We start from the raw sequence: 22,157 nt of genomic DNA, 5'->3' as shown, positions 1-22,157 counted from the left end.
CTCTCGAGGTCCCCTTCAGTCCTACGATTCTATGATAAATATTGTCTGGGAGTTCCCTCAGGGATCCTGCAAGGTCCTGAGTACCTTACATTCCTCTTGATTTCAGTGGAGGTTAGAGGTGTCCAACCCCTTTCAGGAGGCAAACAGCACCTCAAAGGATCTTAAAGTACAGGCTCTAACCCTTTCTCCATTTGCAAATGATTTAATACAGTCAGCTACTCTGATATCTGTGTATCTATCTTCAGTTTTTTATGACATGGTTATTATCTGCTTTCTGCAAAGCCACTGCATGTGATAATCAGATACTACAGCTGGATTCAGACTATATATTGATTTTCATTTTTTAAAAATTAAGCTTTATTAAGGTCAGTGTTTCCTGTATGTATGCTTGTCATTGTAAGAAGACTAGACTGCTTTTTGCTGACACAACTCTTTAGATAAAATGTAGAGAGACAAAGTTTAGATCCAAACTTCCAGGAACCCTAACAAAACCCAAAGTTTTCTTTGGAAAAGGTGAAGATACATTAAAGGACTGTATTTGCACACACAATTTAGGACGAACACTTCCTAATGCACATTTTGGTTCCTTTGTAGTTAAGGAAAACAATTTATCAGTTTATGATCCACTATGACCCCCTGATCCTTTTCTGCAGTATTCCTTCTTGGGTAGTCATTTCCCATTTTGTATCTGTGCAATTGATTATTCCTTCCTAAATTAGTACTTTATATTTGTCCTTATTGAATTTCATCCTATTTATTTCAGACCATTTCTCCAGCTTGTCAAGATCATTTTGAATTCTAAGACTCTCCTCCAAAGCGCTTTCAATCCCTCCCATCTTGGTATCATCCACAAACTTTATAAGTGTAAGTTCTATGCCATTATCCAAATAATGTATGAAGCATATTTATTAGCATAACGTATATTGGGCCAAATTCTGCAGCTCTCAATTGTGTAAAATTCCTGTTGAAGTCAATAGGAGTTTTACACAATTAGGGACTTCAAAATTTGGCCCATAGTTTGTAAAATAATTTGGGGGTCCTTCAATATGATACGCCCATAGTGGAACAGTGCCATAAATGTACATGAGTCTAAGAATTATATCTAGTGGAATGGAGGGACTGCAGGAGCCATACAGACAGCTGACTGGACCAAAAGAAGGTGGGGAATAGGAGAAGGATGTGCTCTAATACAGACTTTTAAATAGCACATCACAGATGGGGCATGGATACCTATCAAAAATTATATCATTAGAAGAATTGTTACAGCTGCCTTGTATAAATGAAAAATATTGTTATTAGTGAAAGAAAGTGATAAGTAACATAAATTGGAATCAACTTGGTTTCTGTTCCAATTTTGTTAATGTTAGTAATAATAATTTGCACTTATAGTGCTTGTCACCCAAAGATCTCAAAATACTTCTCAACAAATTAATCAATCTAAATATCAATCCTTTGAGGCAGATAAATATTATTAAACCACTAAGAAACATTGTACACAAAAGTAATGTTTGCCAAATATAAAAGAACAATCTGTAGGAAGAGACATTTTGTTTTCTAGGGCAGTTTTACAAACAATGGACATTAAAGCAAATACACTACAAACATATAGCTGCCAGTTTTCTTCTAAAGGAGAAGGTCGGCAAGGGATTGTTTGTCATTTGTTTATATTGCATGTGAGTTGGTTTGTCTGCTGTGTGTCTAACAGCCAGTTGTAGTCACTTTTTAAATATTCTAAAAGGCAGTGTGTAAACACTGGTTAACAAATGAAATAAATCCTGAAGGTTATAACTTCACTATGGAACCTCTTTTCATGGTAGATCAATCTGTTTGCCAAACAGCTTTAACTGTGTCTTAGGGCAGAGTTGGGACATAAAAAATTGTGTCAATATAAATATTTGCTTTCAAAATGATATTGCACTATATATACTTTGCAGTTTACAAGTCCATAATTTGCAACTGTAATGACCTAGTGTGGTAAGAACTTTCAGTGACAGCTCTTTGAATGACAGCTAAATAATTAACTAAAATTAAGTCCTGTAATATAAATAACATTTGGCCCTGGGGTGAATAGGTTTCTGAATTCACTCTATCTCAGCTGTCACTCATAAACCTGTTCACGGGGTTGTTCTTGTATACTCTTCAGTATAACCGGTAAGGAAAGATCACTGAATGAATTAACAAATATTTTTGTGACCTTTTTTTCCTCATGCAGGTAACTTTAAAAGGGCTCAGCAGTGAAACTTCAAATGAGAAATGTGTTTATTTATTCCTGCAAAGGTTTCCAACAAAGGAAATTTCAGTGGTACTACTTGTTTTCCAACACATGTAAGTAGTCTCATTGAACAGGTGTGAGCCAGATGGATCTGCTGATGTAATGCCTTAGGGACTATGTAACCCATCTGTGGGATAGACCATAGTAATGAAACAGGACCCTGAAAAGGCTCACCTCAATTGCCCAGTACGTCTGTGTGCCTCGAATAAACATCAAACATGAGCAACATATGTAAGAAATGTGGAGGGAGGGAGAGAGAGTATGCCCAATTAATCAGTCCAATTGGTGCTTTATCCCTAAATTCAAAATTACAATTGGATCAGTCAAAATCATACCTATACCCAAATTTGTTGAACCATTGGTAATACAAAGTCAACCAAGCTTTGGTTCTAAGCCAATTCAGTTTCTCCCTAACTATATAGTACCTAGGCTATTGCTAAATTAAACGTATACCTAAAATCTTTGTTAAAATGAAATATAAATCATTTCTTTCCTATGTGAAAAAAACTGAATACAGTAAATAATCAAATAGACCTGGTGGGATCTAATAAATACAGTTGGGAACATATGGTTGCAGTATTCAGTTTTAAGATATTGTTATGGATACAAGTGTTAATAATTATAGCAATGCTTATAATGTTTTGTAAAATATAGTTTATATTAAAAGACTGGTAAAAAAGGCAAGAAAGAAAACAGGCATTGGAACAACCACCATACTCCACCATGTAAAATAAGTGACACCTTCAAAAATATTGTATTTCCAAGAGTGCCAAAGGAAGGAGTGCTGGGGAATATTGAAACACCACGGCCCTAAACTGAATAAGCACCTCAAAATTCAATAGGCAAAATTGCTGACAGAGCTTTTTATGATTTACAGACATGGTGTGAAAGCTTGCGCAAAATTCACTTGAAAATCCATGTTTAGAAAAGATAAGAATGCACAGGCATTAGGACATGTTGTTCTACATAACTTTGCTATTCAAATAAGAAAAATAAAAGTTATGTAAATGAATAATTTAGGAAGATACACATGCACTGAACTATTATATTAAAATATTACAAAAATTGCTGAGTGGTTAGTTTAATGTTAAGACTTTCTGAGAAGGTGTGTTGAATGGTAAGAGGATAGCTGACGTAAAATTATCCAGCAAATTTTTTAATATTATTCCATAACACCAAAAGTCCAATGCCCAGAGTCATCTCTCAGTGTCTTTTTTAAATGCCCAGCTCTCATATCTGTACAAGAGTGTTGATCATATGTTGCATTTCAGCAATCTAGTGCAGATGTGTAGTTTTCACTTTTGACAACACAGGTCCTTGAAAATTGTTGAATACATCTTTTGCAAGGGATATCTTTCTGATTTTTTTGTTCTATCCTACTACATCTGATGTTATTAGACACCCTAAAAAGGGAAACTACTCACCACTTGACCATCAAGATAAAGGTGTTACCTACCTTGTCCATTGCTAAATTTACTTATTTTTATCCTTTTTGTCTTTCTGACGTTAATTGTCATTCCATATTTCTTGTACAGTCAGCAAACCCCTCTACCTCCCAACCCTCAAGTAACATAGTGCGCACCTCGTAACATAGTGCTGTTTGGACATAGCCAAGCCAGGCTTGGAAGAATTAGATCTTTGTTGATAAATGTTGGTAAACATTGATTGCATAATATGCACACAGACCAATGAAAATTTTTTCCATCGATAATAACAGAAATGTACAGATAGATAAAGTAAGAAAAATGCAGCTTGAGAATTTATAAGAGTCAAAATCAAGTGATTTAGACTTTCAGATTAGGCTTGTTACCAATGAAATAACAAATAAATAGTAAAAATAGGTATGATTTGTTGATTTAAGGATATTTACTTTGTATATTTTGATGTGTAATTGACAATTTGTGTTTTAATGGTTTATAAAGCTTTAACTTTTGAATCTCAGTGTCTACTGTCATTAAATAACTGTCTGATCCCCCCCCATAATTTCCTACAACTGTGAAAATTTAAATTGATAAAAATAGAAAAAAATGCTTAAAACACTCATGATTTTGCACAAATATGAAAATTTAAATAGATAAAAATCTAAAAAAAGTTTAAAAATAAATATCAGTATTATCCTTTTAATTTATTTTTTAAAAATGTATTCTGCCAAGCCTACTCATAATACAATATTGCTTAGATGTAGCCAGATGAGGTTGCTGTGTTGCCCACATTAGTGATTTCAGCCTGAATCTCTCATTATTTGATGTTTTTCTTAAAGTCCCAGCTCCTAGAGCTATATAATTAGGTGAGAAACTCAGCTTTCATTAAAAGATAAAGTAAGCTTCAACTCAGATGTTATTTCTACCTTGACATACAGATGTGCAAGCTGGAAATCCACCAAAGTTATAGGCAGCTGTCTAAATGCCTTCAAAAGCAAGGAAAATAAATGTATAAATTTATAAATTTAAAACAAAATAGTGTGAGTTCAACAATTTAGCTCTTAAGTTTTCTAGAAGAGAAGACAGAAACATCAAGGACCCTACTATATGAATGAAGCAAGAGCATCAGCTGTTGCGTAGCTGGAGAAACATGTAAAAGGTGCCAACCGAAATAATCCCTCTGTCAAATGGTATCTAGATTGGGGAAAGTTTATGAGACTTAAAGCAGGCAAAGAAGAGCCAGCATAAGTAGGTATGGTGCTGACTTATTTGGTGGTGCCGGAAAGATTCAGACTCTAGCTCTCCAGGGCCCATGATGGCTCGTGGGCCATTTGACCCATGGCACAGCCCTAGCAGAAAAGCGCCCAGAAGCCAGGGACTCTGGGCAGGAGGGCAGCAAGGTGCCTTTGGTGACTTCATCAGGTGCATCTAGGCACGAGCCTGACATTTCTATGGTGCAAGGAGCTGCCTCTGCCCCTGCTGACCAAAGCAGGCGGCGCTTCGGATCAGTGACACCTCCCCTAACCGACCTCCGAGGTTACATCTGAAGCCAGTAAACGCCAGCCTCGGCCTCCCTCTCAGTCAGCGTCTTGATTGGCCGACTGGCTGGTCGATCAGCCCCTTAAGCAGCCAACCGGAGGCGAGTATGGGCGGCGCTCGTCCGCCCCTGTCTACATAAGGGCGGGGGGCGCGAGCCGGTGGGTGGTAGGGGCAGGCGCCGCCGCAGTGGGGTCCCGGGCAGTCTCGGGGCGGCGACGCGCGGTTATTTATTTTTAAACACGCTGGGGTTTTAAGTAACGTTTTATAAGTATTTATCTGTGAGGTGCCCGCGGCCCCGAGCAGGACCTGGCGCCTGCCCCCGATCGCACGGTAAGGGCTCGGCGGGGGACTATCGGGCGCGGGTTTGGCTGGGGGGCTCCAGGCTGGGTAAGGTGGGAGGATGGATCGTTTATGGGTTTGGGCTGGGGGCGGGGGGGACGATCCATCGCGTGAGGGTTTGGGGGACCAGAGGCTGCAGGCTGGGCGGTCGGTTCTCTGCCCCACGCCCAGCCGGTCTGTGGGGTTACAGCTTGGGGCTGTCAGGGGTCAAGCTGTAATTGCTGGGAGGAGGATTTGAACCCCCCTCCTCCCCCCACTAAGATTGTCTCGGGGTCTATAAGCCCGAGTCCCCTCTCTCCCGAGCGGGGCGGACAAGCCCAGGCATGTCACTGTGGAGGGGGAGGTGCTGAGTGACTGGAGGGACTCGGGCAGCTGACGTGTGTGCAATGTGTCTGTGCTCTTCAGTCAGCGCTACAGCTCCGCTATCTGCAAATGCTGACCTCTCTCTTGGAGGAAGACTTCTGAACTTGAGGTTGGGTTCCTTGCATACATAAAATGCCAGCACAGATTCCTGTATAATGTGGGCGTTTCAGGGTGTATACTAAAGGGGAAGGCTGCTTGCTGACCATAACACACCAACTGAAGGCCACCCAAATCCGTAAATAATAAAATCTTCTGTAAAATGTGTACTATAAAATCAAAAGTCTAAGTTCAGAAATATAACAGCAGAAAATGTCTGACTAGAACAGTGGTTCTCCAACTTTTGTACTTGTGACCTCTTTCACATAGCAAGCCTCTAAGTGTGACCCCCTTATAAATTAAAAACACTTTTTAAAATATATTTAACACCATTATAAATGCTGGAAGCAAAGCAGGGTTTGGGGTGGAGGCTGACAGCTCATGACCTGCCCCCCCCCCCGTAATAACCTTGTGACCCTGAGGGGTCCTGACCCCCAGTTTAAGAACCCCTGGACTAGAACAATAGAGAGGGAGTCATTATAAATCTAAGTAGAGCTTGCTAATGTTATGATGTAATTCTATCCTCTTGGGGAAGGTTGAAGCGCTTTCATGTGCTTTGAAGAGCATCTTTGCCACTGATTGATGTTGGGGCAAATGTAACTCCCCAGCATATCATAAAGGCATTTTGGGACTCTTTTTAGTAGCTTCTTGCATTAAGTATTTGTGTCTCATTACAGATGATTGAAATGCTTGTAACAACTGAAGCTCAAGAATTGCTATATCAGCTCAATGCTCTGTTGGAACAAGAGTTAAGATATCAGCCAAAGGCTTCTGGCCTGAGACTAATTGAAACTGCTCATGACAATGGCCTCCGAATGACTGCAAGGTTGCGAGACTTTGAAGTAAAAGATCTCCTCAGCTTAACTCAATTCTTTGGCTTCAATACAGAAACGTTTTCTTTAGCTGTGAATTTCTTAGACCGGTTTCTGTCAAAAATGAAGGTATGTTTTGGAAACATAAGCTCTAATGCACTAACTTTCTATGGCCTTGCCTTCACTTAATTAAGGGGGGGGGGAATGTTAGCTATGCTTCATAGCCTTTAACGTAACCTCCTAACTTATTGAAGACGAGCACTATGTAGTTTTCACATCAGATTTTAACTCTAGTTAAGAACACCTTTATTCCAAGTGAAGATACAGCCTATGGGCTTGTCTACACTTGGAGTGCTATAATGGCACAGCTATGCTGCTATAGCACTTCATTGTAAACATACCTATGCTAACAGGTCAGGGTCTCCCATCTGTGCAGGTAATACATATCCCCCCAGAAGTGGTAACTAGGTGGACTTAAGAATTCTGTTGACCTAGTGATGTCTAAACCAGGGTTAGGTCAGTTCAACTATGGGTTGTTTTGTTTTGTTTTTGGTGTGTGGTGTTTTATTTTGTTTTGTTTTTTTTTGGGGGGGGGGGTGTGGATTTTTCACACCCCTTAGCGATGTAGTTAAGCCTACTTAATTTTCTAGTGTAGATGATGCCTATATCTCAATTTGTGCAGACACGTCAGAGTTTCACTAGTCTTAAACAGCAAACTACTCTTGCTCTCCTGTACACATGCTTTCTCTTACTCTTTGCAATATAAGATGTACATGTACATTCCTGTAAGCTACTTTTTATTTTACTACTCTAGATCTGTAAGGTTCTTGTCCAAAATGCCAGGTGCTCAACAGACTTCAGATGTTGGTCAGCACTGAGTACTTCAATAGTTTTGGGGAAGGAGGGATTTGGGGACTGAAGAGTAGTCCTATAATTGCACAGAGTGACCAGAGGATCTCATTATACCATTGTGTATGCTATCAGAAATAAAAGTTCTCAAAGATACTCGTATAATAATCAAAAGTAAGCAATTCAAAAATCTTCCAACTCAGTCTTAAGGCAACTTAAGCATACCACAGTCAGAGACCATGCATATTCCTAAATGGGGGGTGGGGTGGGAGTGGAAAATTACTGACTCCAAAAAATATGCTTTTAGAAAATTTTAAAGCTAACCCAATCAGATTAAAAAAGGACTAGACACTCACTTCTGAGCACATGCCAGTTTCTTTCAGTGTTTTGGAAGAAATGTCCACTAGTTAAATTATTCATTAATTCTCCTCCAAGGAACTTCTTATACCTCACTAACTCTCCAATAGGATATTGGATTAGTGACCCTGATCTAACCTGGTATAGCAATGGCTACATTTCTAATACAATAAGGAAAGCTCAGTATAAGAGAAGGGAATCTCCCAAATGCCCCTATTTGTAGAAAGCAGAGTGAAGTAATTTTGGGCATCTGACATCGTGGTGTATGGATGCGGATGGTCGAGTTACAGTATGCAAAATGATTGCTACCTGCAGAGCTTGGCTTAAAAAGAGAGCCCAACATCTATTTTAGCTGAATACATGTTTATTTTTCTGACTTACTATAAAATGCTTTCATTATAATAAGGAACTTGACTCTCTTTTAGGTGCAGCCTAAACACTTAGGCTGTGTTGGACTCTGCTGCTTCTACCTGGCTGTGAAAGCAACAGAAGAGGAAAGAAACATTCCCTTAGCCTCTGACTTAATTCGAATAAGCCAGTATAGGTTCACTGTATCTGACATGATGAGAATGGAGAAAATTGTGTTAGAGAAGCTATACTGGAGAATCAAAGCTACAACTGCCTTTCAGTTTCTACAACTCTATCACTTGCTCATCCATGAGAATTTACCTTGTGAAAGGTAAAACAACTATTTCACCATGACTTTGAAGCTTCTCTGCCCACTGGAAAGGGCTGGTGGGGGGGAAAATTGCTCAAGTAATCTACTTTAATGTATACAATTTAAATCAAAAGTGAGAATGCAAACAGTTACAAACAGGTAAACAGTGGCTGATATGAATCCCTGTGGATTGATACTGTGCTCTAAGGAACAGAGCTTTCTCCTACTTCAGGGACAACGTTGTTTACAGCTAAAATAAAAATGACTCTGAGCATAGTTTTAGATCAGGGAAACAGCCTTGCTGAACAGGTGCAGGTTAATGCATTGCTGATCAAGCAGCAGTAGTGTCTGACAGTCTTTCAAAATGTCTTCTCTGAAAAGACAACTGGTTCATGAATATCCTTAGTTACTTCAAGATCAAAACTTGCTTGGTCAACAAATATTGTAAGCACATCAAACCTGTAATACCCCTTAGCTGGGTAAAAACAACCGGGGATATAAAGTCAAAACTGCTTTTACTTTACCATGTTGCCAGTCTTGCAAATGTATATAGAAAAATATCTATGTATAAAACAAAGCAATAGCACATTAAGTTGCAACACTTAATTTTATAGTACAGCAACTGAGTCCTAAGGTTAGTCTACAATGGGAACTTACATTGGCATACCTACATCTCTCTGGTGTGAAAAATCTACACCCTGAATGTAGCTATGCCAACCTAACCCCTGGTGTAGACAGCAGAAGTGGGGAGGTGGATTACCTATGCTGACAGGAGAACCCCTGCCACTGACATAGGTTACTGTATACACTGAATTGCGGCAGCAGCACTGCTGTAGCGGTTTAAGTGTAGACATACCCAACACCTCTGAACTTAAAAGAAGCCTGTCATTCTTCTTTCACAAACACTTCTGGAACTGATGGAGCCCTTAAACCGTATCTAAGAGAATGTCTGAGTAATTTTGTATTAAACACTCAGCAAATTTCTAAGGCTTTTGCAATCTTGATCTGATTTATATACCGAAAAAGAAAATTACATGCTCTCTACAATTAACTAAACTCTTAATGCCATTCTCTTACAGGAGAAAGCATCTTAATTTTGAGAGACTTGAAGCCCAGCTTAAGGCATGTCACTGCAGAATCATGTTCTCTAAAGCCAAGGTAAGTGGTTTCTAATACCATAAGCACACTGAGTTTACTGAAGCTTAACAGTCTCAGCTGTCAGTATTAACATTTACTTTGTTTCCCTTAGCCTTCTGTTTTGGCATTATCTATATTGGCACTAGAGATCGAAGAAAAGAAACTGCTAGAGTTGAAAGAGGCGATAGAATGCCTTCAAATACATTCCAAGGTAGGTCATGGGGGGGAAAATGACCCTAAGAACAGTGAAGGGTAGAGTCTCTGAACAAGTTTAACATTAGGTTGTTGAACATCATTCTGCTTGTCTTGAAGGCTCCTCCAAAGAAAGGATTCTAGTTTGCTACCATTAAAAATGGAATAATTCTTTACTTGATCTGACAAATGGGAGTTGACTTTTTTCTCCCGAGATGGAGAGATTTGAAAAACTTGCTTGTAACTTTTATGCAGCATTCATGTGACTGGCTCATAGGGGATGAAAGCACACAACAGTCCTTCACAGTATCCATGATGTAAATCAGGAATTAGCAACCTTTGGCACACAGCCAGTTAGGGAAATACGCTGCTGGGCCGGTTTGTTTACCTGCAGCGTCCGCAGGTTTGGCCAATCGCAGCTCCCACTGGCTGCAGTCTCCCATTCTAGGCCAATGGGGGCTACGGGAAGCGGCGTGGGCCGAGGGATGTGCTGGCTGCTGCTTCCCGCAGCCCCATTGGCCTGGAACGGCGAACCGCAGCCAGTGGGAGCTGATGTAAATAAACTGCGAAGGAAAACCAACAAATCAGGTTTCCGCTCAACTTGACTATTACTATCATCCACAACTTATATGGCGTCATTCTGTGGAACTATTGTGAAACTTGTTCACAAGGGAACAACTAGTCCTTTCTGTTGGAGGTGCCCAGTAAAGTAAGTCACAAAAATAATGTGAAGTATTTTGTCCAAGCTCTTGCTCTTTGTATTTTAAAAAAAAAAAAAACCTACAATTTTTCAACTTAAATAGTTGCGGAGGCTGCAATAGCTTAGTAAATGAAGGCTGGTTCTGATACATGCTGGGGTACAGTGATATTAGTCTCCAGGTCAGGGGTGGCATGGGGGGAGCAGCAAGGCTCCTTTAGTGGAAGTGGGGGGAACCTCTTAATAACTAAGAGCCTTCTGCAGTCTATTGGCACCTAAGCTTGTCCCCTTCATACCTCCCACAATTGGCATGTGGTACAAGGCTTTTCTTAATTTAGCTTGCTTGAGGGTAGATTAAAACAACTGGGAAATGGGTGCTTAATTCTAGCTTCAACCTTTCTTCATTCAGACAAATAGCAGAGACCTAACTTTCTGGAAGGAGCTGGTATTAAAGTGCCTTGCAGAATACTCATCAAACAAGTGTTCAAAACCAAATGTTCAGAAGCTGAAGTGGATTGTGTCAGGACGTACAGCACGGCAGCTGAAGCATAGCTACTACAGAATCTCACACCTCCCCACAATCCCAGAGACTGGCTCATAACAGGTAACTTTCTTTAGCTGCTTTCAACTTAGATTTGTGCACAAACAGGAATCCTTAAACAACTAAAACTTTCTTCCTGCTTACTAGACTGGAGGAGGTTTCTTCAGCCCCCTAGGCACAGCCTAGATATTCAATTTAGCTGTCAAACAAAGCAACTCCTCAATTTAATCAACACATTCCAAGTGGCCTGTCAATTCTTGGACACATTCTGCTGACCTTTAGGTGCATCAACACTAATATCTGAGTCTGAAAATACAAACTGGCAACCCTCCTAATGTCTCCTGTAGCAGAGTACCAGTTCTTTCCCATACTGTGGTGTCCGCCACTTGAATCTCACTCACTGAAGTCTGGAGCACAGCTAGGTGAGCAGAGCAAGTGGTGGAATGTGACAAAGATGCCAGGTTGTTAACTTGCTTCACATTCTGATGCTTACAAGGAAAAAGAGGAGAGGGAGAGGAAGAGGAGTGTCTATACTTGAGCAGCAGGTCCAATGTATCAATCAGTGCACCAAAATTTATAGTGAAGGTTGGTTAGCTCATCCTCCAGACACCAAGTTACTGAAATTGGCTTGCCTGTAACAAGTTTCTGGTTGTCCTAGGACTTCAGGACAAATGTTCCTAACATGCGTACAGGCTATGCAATAAAGATTCTGAGATAACTGTCACAGAAAAGTCTACAAAGCTGGTGTCAGACAATGATTTTCCTACAAAAATACATCTACTTCCATTGACAGGGTATTTAATGCATTAAGACATTGCTTCCCCTCACACTTCCAAAGGCTCTACAGTAGAAATTCAGTTACAAACACCAGAGTTAAAAACTGACCGGTCAACCACACACTTCATTTGGACCTGAAAGTATGCAGTCAGGCAGCAGAGATTGGGGCGGGGAAAAAGCAAATACTGTACAGTACAGAATTGTGTTAAATGTAAACTGCTAAAAATTAGTGTGTAAAAAAAAAAAAAAAAGGAAATTATTTCTGTGCTTGTTTCACTTATATTAAGATGGTTAAAAGCAGCATTTTTCTTCTGCATAAAGTTTCAAAGTTGTATTAAATACATGTTCAGTTGTGAACTCTTGAAAGAACAACCATAACGTTTTGTTCAGCGTTACAAACACTTCAGAGTTATGAACAACCTCCATTCCTGAGGTTGTAACTCTGAGGTTCTGCTGTATCTACATAGTTTAAACATGGTTAAGCTTAATCTGGCAAAACTAGCCTCTAACTCTGTCCTGTGCATTGACTAGACAAGCTGTTTTCCAACATTTTATTGGAACACTGCTTGTATCTAACCAATGTATGATAAACCATTCTTGCTGAAACAAACTTAAAGGCCTGAAATAAACTTCAGGGGTGGGGAGTCTAAGCAGGACATAAATTAATTATTGTTTTAGCCTATTACCCAACTAACTTTCACTGCTGAGTTGCTACTTTAATTTTTTTTTAAATGACCACCATTAACTGTCTTCCCTGGAGTATCCTTTCCCCCTCCCCCATCCTCCCCCTACTTTAAGGGGCAGAAATTGTCTTGCTGCACTACAGCTGTACAGCACGTAGCCATTTGTAGTAACAGCTGTTTAGTTGACTTAATGTCTCTTATACTGTCTGCACAGGAATCTTAAAATGGAAAGATGACTATGCTGAAGGCTGGTTTACAGAATTCAGCTGTGGAATTGAAAACTGAAGCCTAAAACATGACAGCTGTTCCAGCATCTGAAGTTCAACTCTTGGAAAACTAAAACATCCAGGTTTCTTTAGTAGACCTTTCCAGCAAATGCAGTTGTATTGGTGCTGACTACAGGAGTAATAAGTAGTAAAAAGTTCCTAAAGGATGAATGACTAAAACCTGTCTGAATATTGAAATATGCATATGTAACAGTGAAGCATCATAATGCTGTTTTATAGTAGTGAATAGCCTTAGGCAACTTGGTAGCTAACTGATAGAACAGCTAGTGTAGTTTAACCTTGGTTACTGCAACTGTGGCTGTTTAGTTAGATTACTTCATGCAATTTGATTCTCCACCTCCTAAAACCTTTGTACTTGAAACATAGGGGGCATAATGTGCTTCAGGACTGCTGAGGCTACCAAATAGTCTCAGACAAATCTTAGATACTGCACTGGACAGATAAGAGACTAAGTCAAATGTTTTGTATTCTGTGTCATGTTTTCTTTGAGTAGCCATGTCCTCCTGCACAAGGCCTTGGTCCTTTGATGCAGTGTAGTCCACTTACTTCACCTCCAGTGCAGAGTTGACAAATCTAGCTAAGATGATAAAATACAAATCAGACAGACACTATGCTGGGAAAGCCTGCAGTTGTTACTCTGCATCATTACTGAACTTAGCCATCCTTCTACCCATATTTTTGTGAAAAGTATAATTTTGTGAACTTTAGTGGAGATTGAAAGCATGGCTTTAACAAGCAAATTGCACCCTATATCAGTTTACAATGTCAGTAAAACTGCTGCTTTGCTATTTCTGTCTAGTCCGTTGCAGAGCCTAACACTAGGGGGAAAAAAAACTAAGTTCACTTATAGACAAGGGGACAAATTCTGATTATTATGCAGGTGCAGTTTGCATGCCCTCAATAGAAATTGTACCAGTACCACCATAATGTAAGATGACCATCAGCTTTTGTTGCCCAAATAGGAAACTGCATCTATACCTCTTAATAGTTTGAGTTCTGAATCAACTCTGCTACTTAGAACAAATACAGCTTCATTCCTGGTTTGTCACTAAAAGATCTAAACCCTATGTGTCAATGCTAGCTCCTCAGCAATAGAGGAAGGTCAAACATATGAGAGAGTACACTCTAAAGATGTTCATAAATGGGATGCCTAAGAGCAAGTAAAGCTGCAGTGTTGTAGGCCATGAAATGAATGGCTGAAGCTGGGATGTAGGCAGCGACTTCTGAATGCTCCACATCACATTGCATGAGACCCTCTTACTGGTCAATCATTAATAACTCCTGCATGTACTCTTAACTTATTTGGGCAATGAGAGAAAAGAACTGTGAATAGTTAAATAAAATGTGGGGCTGGTACACCAACATCTACTTTTTAAAGTCGAACATTGATTTTGGGGAAACACTCCTCACCTTCCTTCTAATGTAGTAAAAGCGTAGTCAAACTTCCTCCAGAGCACTTTAAACTAAACGGGGGGAAAATTCTACTATGAACTTATAGATGAATGTTGTTGCTAGCCTTGACCATGCAGATAGGTATGCTGTATGTAGTTACCACTGCTAACTGCTGCCCGGTGAAAGGGGCAAGGGAAGCAAAGGATAGTACATGCTATGCAAGTTGAATGCAACGGCTGAAGATGCACTGTGCCATTCTTAGCAGAAGTAACATTGTCTCAATTTCATTAAAGAATGTACCTTTCAATAAACCTTATTGAAATGCAGGTATCAGTAATTGTCCTTTTGACACTCTTCCCACTACCTATTACAAAACTCTCTATCGGTTTCTTTACTATTCTGTGAACAGTAATTAAACTTCCCAAATAAATGCTCTTATGAAAGTAAACTTAAACTGTAGGTGCTAAGAGTCATTGTACAGATCTCATTGTCATCTATCTTAAAACAGTGGTCAACTTATTGTTTAAGGAAAAAATTTTTTTTATATGTGATACCTAAGACTAAACAAACCTAGCAAGATTTATTTGATGTATAGATGAGTAGGGTTGGTTTTCACTTCCTCTCTAGTTTGACTTTAAATGTCAAAGCAGGAGCCAAATATCTGAAATAGACTATCCTGACTTTTTCTAAAGGATTGCTCTACCTGAAATGTAGGATATAGTAAAGTCCACAGTGGTTGCAACACCACACTATTTACTAGTACGCTACATGTTCCTACACTTCATTTGTGGGTGGGTTTTTTTTGTTTTTTGTTTTTTTTAAAGAGACCTTAGATACCTTCTATGTGGATACTCAGATTTTGAACAGGAGGCTTGAAAACTATCCTCCCCAAGAACTGGGAGTTTGGTATTGGCACCAGTTTCTATAGCAAATAAAATTAGTGTAGGAGGGCTTCAGAAGAGCTGTGAGGAGAGCTTTATTGTAGCCCTAAACAAAGTATTATAGTGGCCTTCTTACATAAGCAAGTCTTGAGAAAGGACTCTTAAGTGTCCATTTCATACCTTTGCTAATGCTTTTACAATTGATTTTGAAGGGCTGACTAAGCAGTTACTTCTCCCTCAGCTGCAGGGGTGATTTCTTGATGAGCTGTACAACATGAAAACCTAAATGAAGCTGTTAGATAACTATGCTCCTATCCAGAAAGCTCACATTACCTCTTGGCTTTATGTCTGAGGCATCTGGAGAGAGCAAAAGGGATTTGAACTCAAGTGAAATCATATCTTACATGAACCACTCCATCTCCTCCTTATGAACCCTAGACAGTGTCTTGTATGGATCTGACTACAGTAGAAACCACTTTTAGGCAATAACTGGAAGTGGATGGTAACAGGGCCTCCTTCCACTACTTTAAAAAAAAGTCTTGTTCCCTAACTTCAAGATACATAATCACAGCTTTTTCCTCCTCTGTGTTTGGTACAATTCTAAACAGTTGCAGCTTAGATGTAGGTTTGCTGAAAGTTTTGCCATCTCCCATTTATATTGCAGTAAGATGCTCATCTTGGCCTGTCTTTGCAGAACTCTCCCAAAGCATCACAGGGCACCAAATCCAGAGCCTGGACTGCATAGGAATGTTTGCTGTAAGGGTACAAGTTGTCAAACTCAGGCTGTGGAGAATACAGAATTCCATTTTTAATGATAGTCCAGGCTATAAAATTATCATAGTACCCAGGAATCCTACTTAGTACTACTGCTATAAATAGGCAGTTTGCACAAACTCTCTACATATTAACTAAACTTTCAGTTAACTTATTTGTACAGTTCCCCATTGTGGAATTCACTATCACTTGCTGGCACAAAATGTTCACCTCACAGCCCAGATACTTTTTGCCCTTCAGTTTGCCTCCTTTCCCATCCTCTCTTTCCTTGCCCTGGATTTGTCCATACAGCCATACTCAATTTTCATCCTCATGCTATTTGTCAGAAATAAGAACTAGTTATCTGGACATTTTTAGAGTCTCAGCCTTTGGATTAATGCACTAGTGAAATTAGTGGGAATGTGAGATATCTACTCTCTTCTCTGTAATAATGGCTCAGAAGTCTGAACCTCTTCTATAAAATGAAAGATTCTACAGAAAATGAATGCTATCCCAGCCCAGTGGATCAGGTAACAGCTGACCTATGTAGTGGGAGGTTTGATATGGTTTCATGGAGTGTTACAAGAATGTAGCTTTACTATATTTGCTCCTAGGTGTAATGGAAGGTATTGACAGTATTTTACAAATGGATTAGGTTCTTGCACCCTACAACAGTTATGGGGGTAGAGAGGAAGAAGTGAGTGATCAGCTGACAGTCTTAATTAAGCCTTAGATTTTAGTGGATTGGTGGCTACTGGCAGATCATTGTCAATGAAGAGACCTCTATTCTGGAATTCACAGCTGGAACTGGTCTATCTGTAAACATGCATAACACAGTGCAAAGCATTCTGCAGGCTTCTTACTCTTTTAGATTGGGAGATGATTTGGCTTTTGTAATTGTATATGTTGGACATATACTCAGTCTCTGCTGGCTACATTAAGAATTAAAATAGGAAAGTCTTAGAATATGTAACTTTCATATAAAGCACATAATACTAAGTAGTTAAGCACTAGCCAAAACCTGTAATTAAAATTTATATTTTCTTAAATTCAAACTGTACACTAAGTAGGGACAATAGAAATACATAACTGCACATTTATTTTCTTGCACAATGGTATGTAAGTCAACATTTTGTTCAATGTGTTAGTCAGGAAGAGGTACAATATGGTAGCTCTCACATGGGAACAGTTTTTTAAATTCTAAAAAGAGTTTTAACTTTTAAGTACACAGAATTGCATCCTACAGGCAAAGTATTCCACCCTTTCAGAAACCAAAACCTCTTCTCCTCCCACAAAGAATATTAAATTACTATACTGTAAGTAGACCTACGAGTACTAGAACCCAGGCTTCAACCTAAACCTTTTGACTTTTTGCTACCACGCTGTTTGTCCTTCAGCAACATTTGGCACAACACTAAAATGTCAAAACTTATTTTCTGCACTTAAGAGTAATATTCTTGTTTCTGCCACTGCGTTTTAAAATTGAATTTACTAACACACATCAGAAGGCTGCTAACCAAGTGAGAGCTACAAAAGTACATTTTTAAAATTTAGAAAATATAGGTCTTTCAAAGTTAAGGATAATGGTAGGTGGCTTGCCTGTAGGATTAATTCTCCACAAGAGGATGAGTGCTGACATTTATGTAGCATTCTATAACTGTGCCTCTATTTCACTTCATTGTGGAATATTTCCACAAATCCATACTGCTTAAAAACAGTCATGACACCTTTAAAGTACATTTATCATGTGTGCATATTTTCCATTAATATCAAAGTTAGCACACTTAAAAATGAGCCTCTAACTGCTGTTTGTCTTGATCCTACTGAAAGGAATCCTCTGTAAACTATCCACGGAGACAGTATTTGATATTCATTCTGTAGACAGGTGAAGTCTTTTTAGCAATGACATATTCCACTCCTTCAGTTTAACACAGAATTTCTCTCTGGTTCTTTGGAACACAGCTGAAAGTTTATTTTTCAAGTTTGGAAAAGTCTGGTCCCCCTTTGCTGTAGTTCCCAGAAATTTCTGCCCCACTGAAGTCAAAGCCAGGATTCTGTACAGAGATAAAAGAAAGATTCATATAAAGGTTAATATTCAATATATCACTGTATAAATCAAAGTTTAACGCTTTCCCAAACTGATAAAAGCACACACCTTCTGCTTGTTATGTTCCTGGGAATTGGCACAGTTGAAATTCTCCAGGGAGAGTGAAAAATTTTTGCACACATGCATCAGCAATTACACACAAAGGGAGATTGGGATTCTGGTTGGTGGCTTGCCCAGCTACAGAAGTGAGTTTGCAGGCTGTTGCCATCCCAAGTTTAGGAGGCAGCTAGATTTCCATATCAAGAAAATCTTTAAAATGTTATTAGGGAGCAGGGTTAAATATTACAGCTGTTGACTTTTACAATGTCCCTTTCAATTGTTATCTGAAAAGGGAAGTTCCTGCAGTACTGGACAGCTAGTTTTTATAAAAATGCTGCTGTTTTTTGTTAAACAAAAAATTGTGCTGATTCAGCACTTGCTAACTGTTAAACTCTATTCCCACAGCTCTGCTGAATTACTAATGCTAGTACACAAAGACGGTGAAGTGCTATAAGTAGTAGTCACAGCACTGGGAAACAAGTTTAGCATGAAATCTACTCAAAATAGAGGGAGAAATTATTTGCCCAGTGAGTTTACTCTCCTTTGTCTTCAAAACAAAGTTTTGACTGTGTGTTCTGTATAAATGTACTCAAGGAGACATGATTTTGAAAAATAAACTTTAAATACAGATATGTAATCATTCAGAGAGACTGCCATATACAGGTCCTCTTTCAAGGCTCAATTCTCCTGCTGTTGGGTACTTGCAACTTTCAGTGAAGTCAAATGCCAAGATTCTAAATGAACTATGCATTACTTTCCAAAACTAATGCCTTTTTTCAATTTTAAAAGAAGAGTTTTAGGTTCTCTCATATTACAGAATGGTATCCTATAGGCAAAGTTTGATATCCTAATGAAGATTCAACCCATTGAGTGACAAATCAACCAGAATGGGTTAAAATAGTAAAAATGGGTTAACTTTCTGTATCTCTGATGAATGTAAAAGAATTTTTCTCAGTTTCATGGCCATAACCTGTGCATAATATGTATAAATAAGAAACAAACGGTAATTAGTGTCCTCTGACTTGCCTCTCTTTGGAATCTCTCCAGTGTAAGTTTCCTCTGCATCTGGTCCTGTACCCAAGGATCAGCAGCATACTCATTTTCTAACAAAGAGGTCCAACAATTTCCAGCATCTCTATTTGTCTTCATTAGAACAATACGTATCAATTTTCTGTCTTCTTCATAAGAAAAATAGAAATAACAATTGGACTTAAGTGCTATACTCTTTTTCAGCCAAATTCAACATTAATATTTCAGTGAATTTTCTGGTGAAACTTCATTCTTAAAGGCTATGCAAAAAGATATTTCATTCACTGAAAATGAAGACAAACTCAGACGTCCAGACCAATGTGCAACAAGAAAACTTGAAAACTAAGGAAAAGAAGATCCCTTTATTCATATGTTTAAAACATTGTACATACATATTTCCTCCCTCCAAACTAAGTGGAACCTTTCTAGAGGGACTGACTGATGAAGAAAGATTAATATAATTAATACAGTAACTCCTCACTTAACATCCTCCAGGTTAACGTTTTGTCGTTACGTCGCTGTTCTATTAGAGAACACACTCGTTTAAAGTTGCGCAATGTTCCCTTATAACATTTGGCCACCCGCTTTGTCTACTGCTTGCAGGATTCTTTGGAAGAGCAGCCGGTCCTCATGGGGGCTCAGAACCATGGTGGGTCGGCAGCCCCCACCATCAGCTCCCCTCCACCTCACCAGTGCCTCCCACCCATGGATCAGCACCTCCCTCTCTCTGCCTCCCCGCACCTCCTGCCCCCTGCAATCAGCTGTTTTGCAGGAGTCTGGGGGGAAATGGGGAGGAGTGAGGACACAGCGTGCTTGGGGGAGGGGGTGGAGCGGGAGCAGGCAGAGGTGGGGTGGGGCCTTGGGGGAAGGGGTGGAGTGAGGGCGGGCCTGGGGCAGAGCCAGGGGTTGAGCACCCCTGGGCAAAGTCGGCACCTGTGCTTGTACCCGAGTTGCAAAGGGGGAAGCTGCCGCTGCTGCTACTCAAGGCGCTTCCTAGCCTAACGTGGCACCTTCAGCCTCCTTGCCCACCTCATTGTCTACAGCGGGCTGTGCCTGTGTGGGTAAGGCAGGGGCCCCTCCCTATTACTGTATGTTTGTAAACACACTCTACGTGCACACTACCCCCTAGTGATTCATCATCACTTTACGGCCCAACCACCGCCCTCCTCCCTGCTTGGGAATAGGGCGCTACGCCAAGTGCTTGCGGAAGCTCCGCCTGAGGCCACCAGCCACCTGCAAACTCTTCCTTGCTGTCTTGCGCCTGAATACACAACATTCCATTCGCTTCTTCCCCCCCGCTTTTGAAGGAAGGGGGTAAGAACACAGGGTGACAGCTGACCCAAAGCAAGCTAATAGCATTCCAGCGCCTGCTTCACTCTAGCAAGGGGGAGAAGCTGCGTAGGGATGCACAGAGCCTGGCCCTACTCCCATAAAAATCTGTGAAATGGAGATTTGCCATTCATTTAAATGCCAGCTGCATCTCTCTGCCCCTGCATCCACACAGCAGGGAGGGGCGCAGCCCTGCAGCAGAGGTTATTTTCCTCCTCTTACAACAGTCACAGCTACATTGGCTGCAGTGCTGCCCTGGTGCTGAGTGCATGGTTACTATAGGAGGTACAGCAGGGCCAGTTTTTCCAGAGCACCCTGGAAGACAGGCCTTTGGTTCCTCCAGCAGGGCTCCTGTGAAAGTAAGAACCTGCAATGAAACTGACTCCATAACTAGTCCTAGCCTAAACCCACAGGGCTTCCAGTAGGGAAGCAGATTACCATGGAGAATGACATGGGTTTTCCAAATTCTTTCCCTTTCAATAGCCGATTGATGTTGCATGACCCCAACCACTCCAGGCTGAAGGGAACAAAGAGTAGCACATGCATGCACCATCCAGAGGAGTATCACCCAGCATCATGAGTTAAAAACGTTCAGCAAGTGATAGTGGCGTGCCTAGCAATACCACTAGCAGTAAGCAAACCAGGAAAACCATTAGTCTGGGTACTAAATTAGACACTTTAAGGCATTTTGATGCAGGCGAGCATGTGGCAGACATTGGCATCACTCTAGGTCTTACTCCGACCACTGTGAGAACAATACGGAGTAATGCCAACAAGACCAGGGCTAGTGCTCGGTGTGTAACACCACTTAGTGCTACTACAATAAGTTGATCAAGAAGTAGTTTGCTGGAAAATAATGGAGTGTCTTCTCTCAATGTGGATAGAGGACCAAAACTAAGTTTGCTAGTAATACAAGCTAAGGCAAAAAAGTTTGTATGACAATTTGAAGAGAGAGACCAAGGTGAAGGATCACAGACAGAGCTGTTCATGGCAAGTCGAGGATGGTATGATTGGTTCAAGAGGCGCTTCCACCTGCATAACATCACAATGTCTGGTGAGGCAGCTAGTGCCAATACTGCAGCAGCTAAAAAATTCCCGGACTATCAAGAAAATAATTGAAGAAGGTGGCTATTCCCCTAAGCAAGTCTTCAATGTCGATGAAACGGGCCTCTACTGGAAGAGAATGCCTAAGCTGACTTACATTTCCCGAAAGGAGAAGACCGCGCCCGGATTTAAAGCAGCTAAAGACCGCATAACCTTGCTTTTAGGTGGTAATGCTGCCAGAGATATGAACATGAAACCACTGACAGTATACCAATCCGAAACACCACGAGCTCTCAAGGGATTTTCAAAGGAACACCTTCCGGTCATTTGGAAATCCAATAAGAAGGCATGCATAACTGGAGCTATTTTTTCAGAATGGCTGATTCTCTATGCTGTCCCTGCATGGAAGGAATACAGTGCCAAGGAAAATCTTGACAGGTTTCAGAGTAGCAGCCGTGTTAGTCTGTATCGGCAAAAAGAACAAGAGTACTTGTGGCACCTTAGAGACTAACAAATTTATTAGAGCATAAGCTTTCGTGGGCTACAACCCACTTCTTCGGATG

At 40.3% G+C, this 22,157-nt stretch overlaps 2 protein-coding genes across 2 annotated transcripts in view; one reads left to right on the top strand and one right to left on the bottom strand.

Moving 5' to 3' along the window:
• The first annotated feature begins 5,414 nt into the window (after nucleotides 1-5,414).
• Nucleotides 5,415-13,331, top strand: CCNG1 (cyclin G1). Its single transcript, XM_024211934.3, has 7 exons — nucleotides 5,415-5,562; nucleotides 6,708-6,971; nucleotides 8,474-8,727; nucleotides 9,786-9,864; nucleotides 9,956-10,054; nucleotides 11,142-11,336; nucleotides 12,948-13,331. Exons 2-6 carry the CDS (start codon nucleotides 6,708-6,710, stop codon nucleotides 11,331-11,333), a joined length of 888 nt encoding a protein of 295 aa, XP_024067702.2. The 5' UTR covers nucleotides 5,415-5,562; the 3' UTR covers nucleotides 11,334-11,336; nucleotides 12,948-13,331.
• Nucleotides 13,332-17,113: 3,782 nt separating this feature from the next.
• Nucleotides 17,114-22,157, bottom strand: part of NUDCD2 (NudC domain containing 2) — a 10,313-nt gene continuing 5,269 nt past the window's right edge. Inside the window, exons 3-4 of the mRNA XM_024211935.2 lie at nucleotides 19,219-19,370; nucleotides 17,114-18,100 (exon numbers count right to left, since the gene is read on the bottom strand). Coding sequence (XP_024067703.2) covers nucleotides 18,017-18,100; nucleotides 19,219-19,370 — 236 coding nt within the window. The 3' untranslated portion in view covers nucleotides 17,114-18,016. The remainder of the gene's footprint in view (nucleotides 18,101-19,218; nucleotides 19,371-22,157) is intronic.

The sequence above is a fragment of the Terrapene carolina genome, unplaced genomic scaffold, assembly GCF_002925995.2.
Source record: "Terrapene carolina triunguis isolate 2854851 unplaced genomic scaffold, T_m_triunguis-2.0 Scaffold838, whole genome shotgun sequence".
Classification (NCBI taxonomy): Eukaryota; Metazoa; Chordata; order Testudines; family Emydidae; genus Terrapene; species Terrapene triunguis.
Note: the sequence above shows the minus strand (reverse complement) of the source record. Positions and strands in the feature narration are given on the sequence as shown.

Bases quoted from the DNA above. Each gene is read 5' to 3' on its own strand.
- CCNG1 (XM_024211934.3), top strand. From the start codon at position 6,708: ATGATTGAAATGCTTGTAACAACTGAAGCTCAAGAATTGCTATATCAG. The intron at 6,972-8,473 runs GTATGTTTTGGA...ACTCTCTTTTAG, and splicing joins GGTTTCTGTCAAAAATGAAG to GTGCAGCCTAAACACTTAGG. The intron at 10,055-11,141 runs GTAGGTCATGGG...TTCTTCATTCAG, and splicing joins GCCTTCAAATACATTCCAAG to ACAAATAGCAGAGACCTAAC.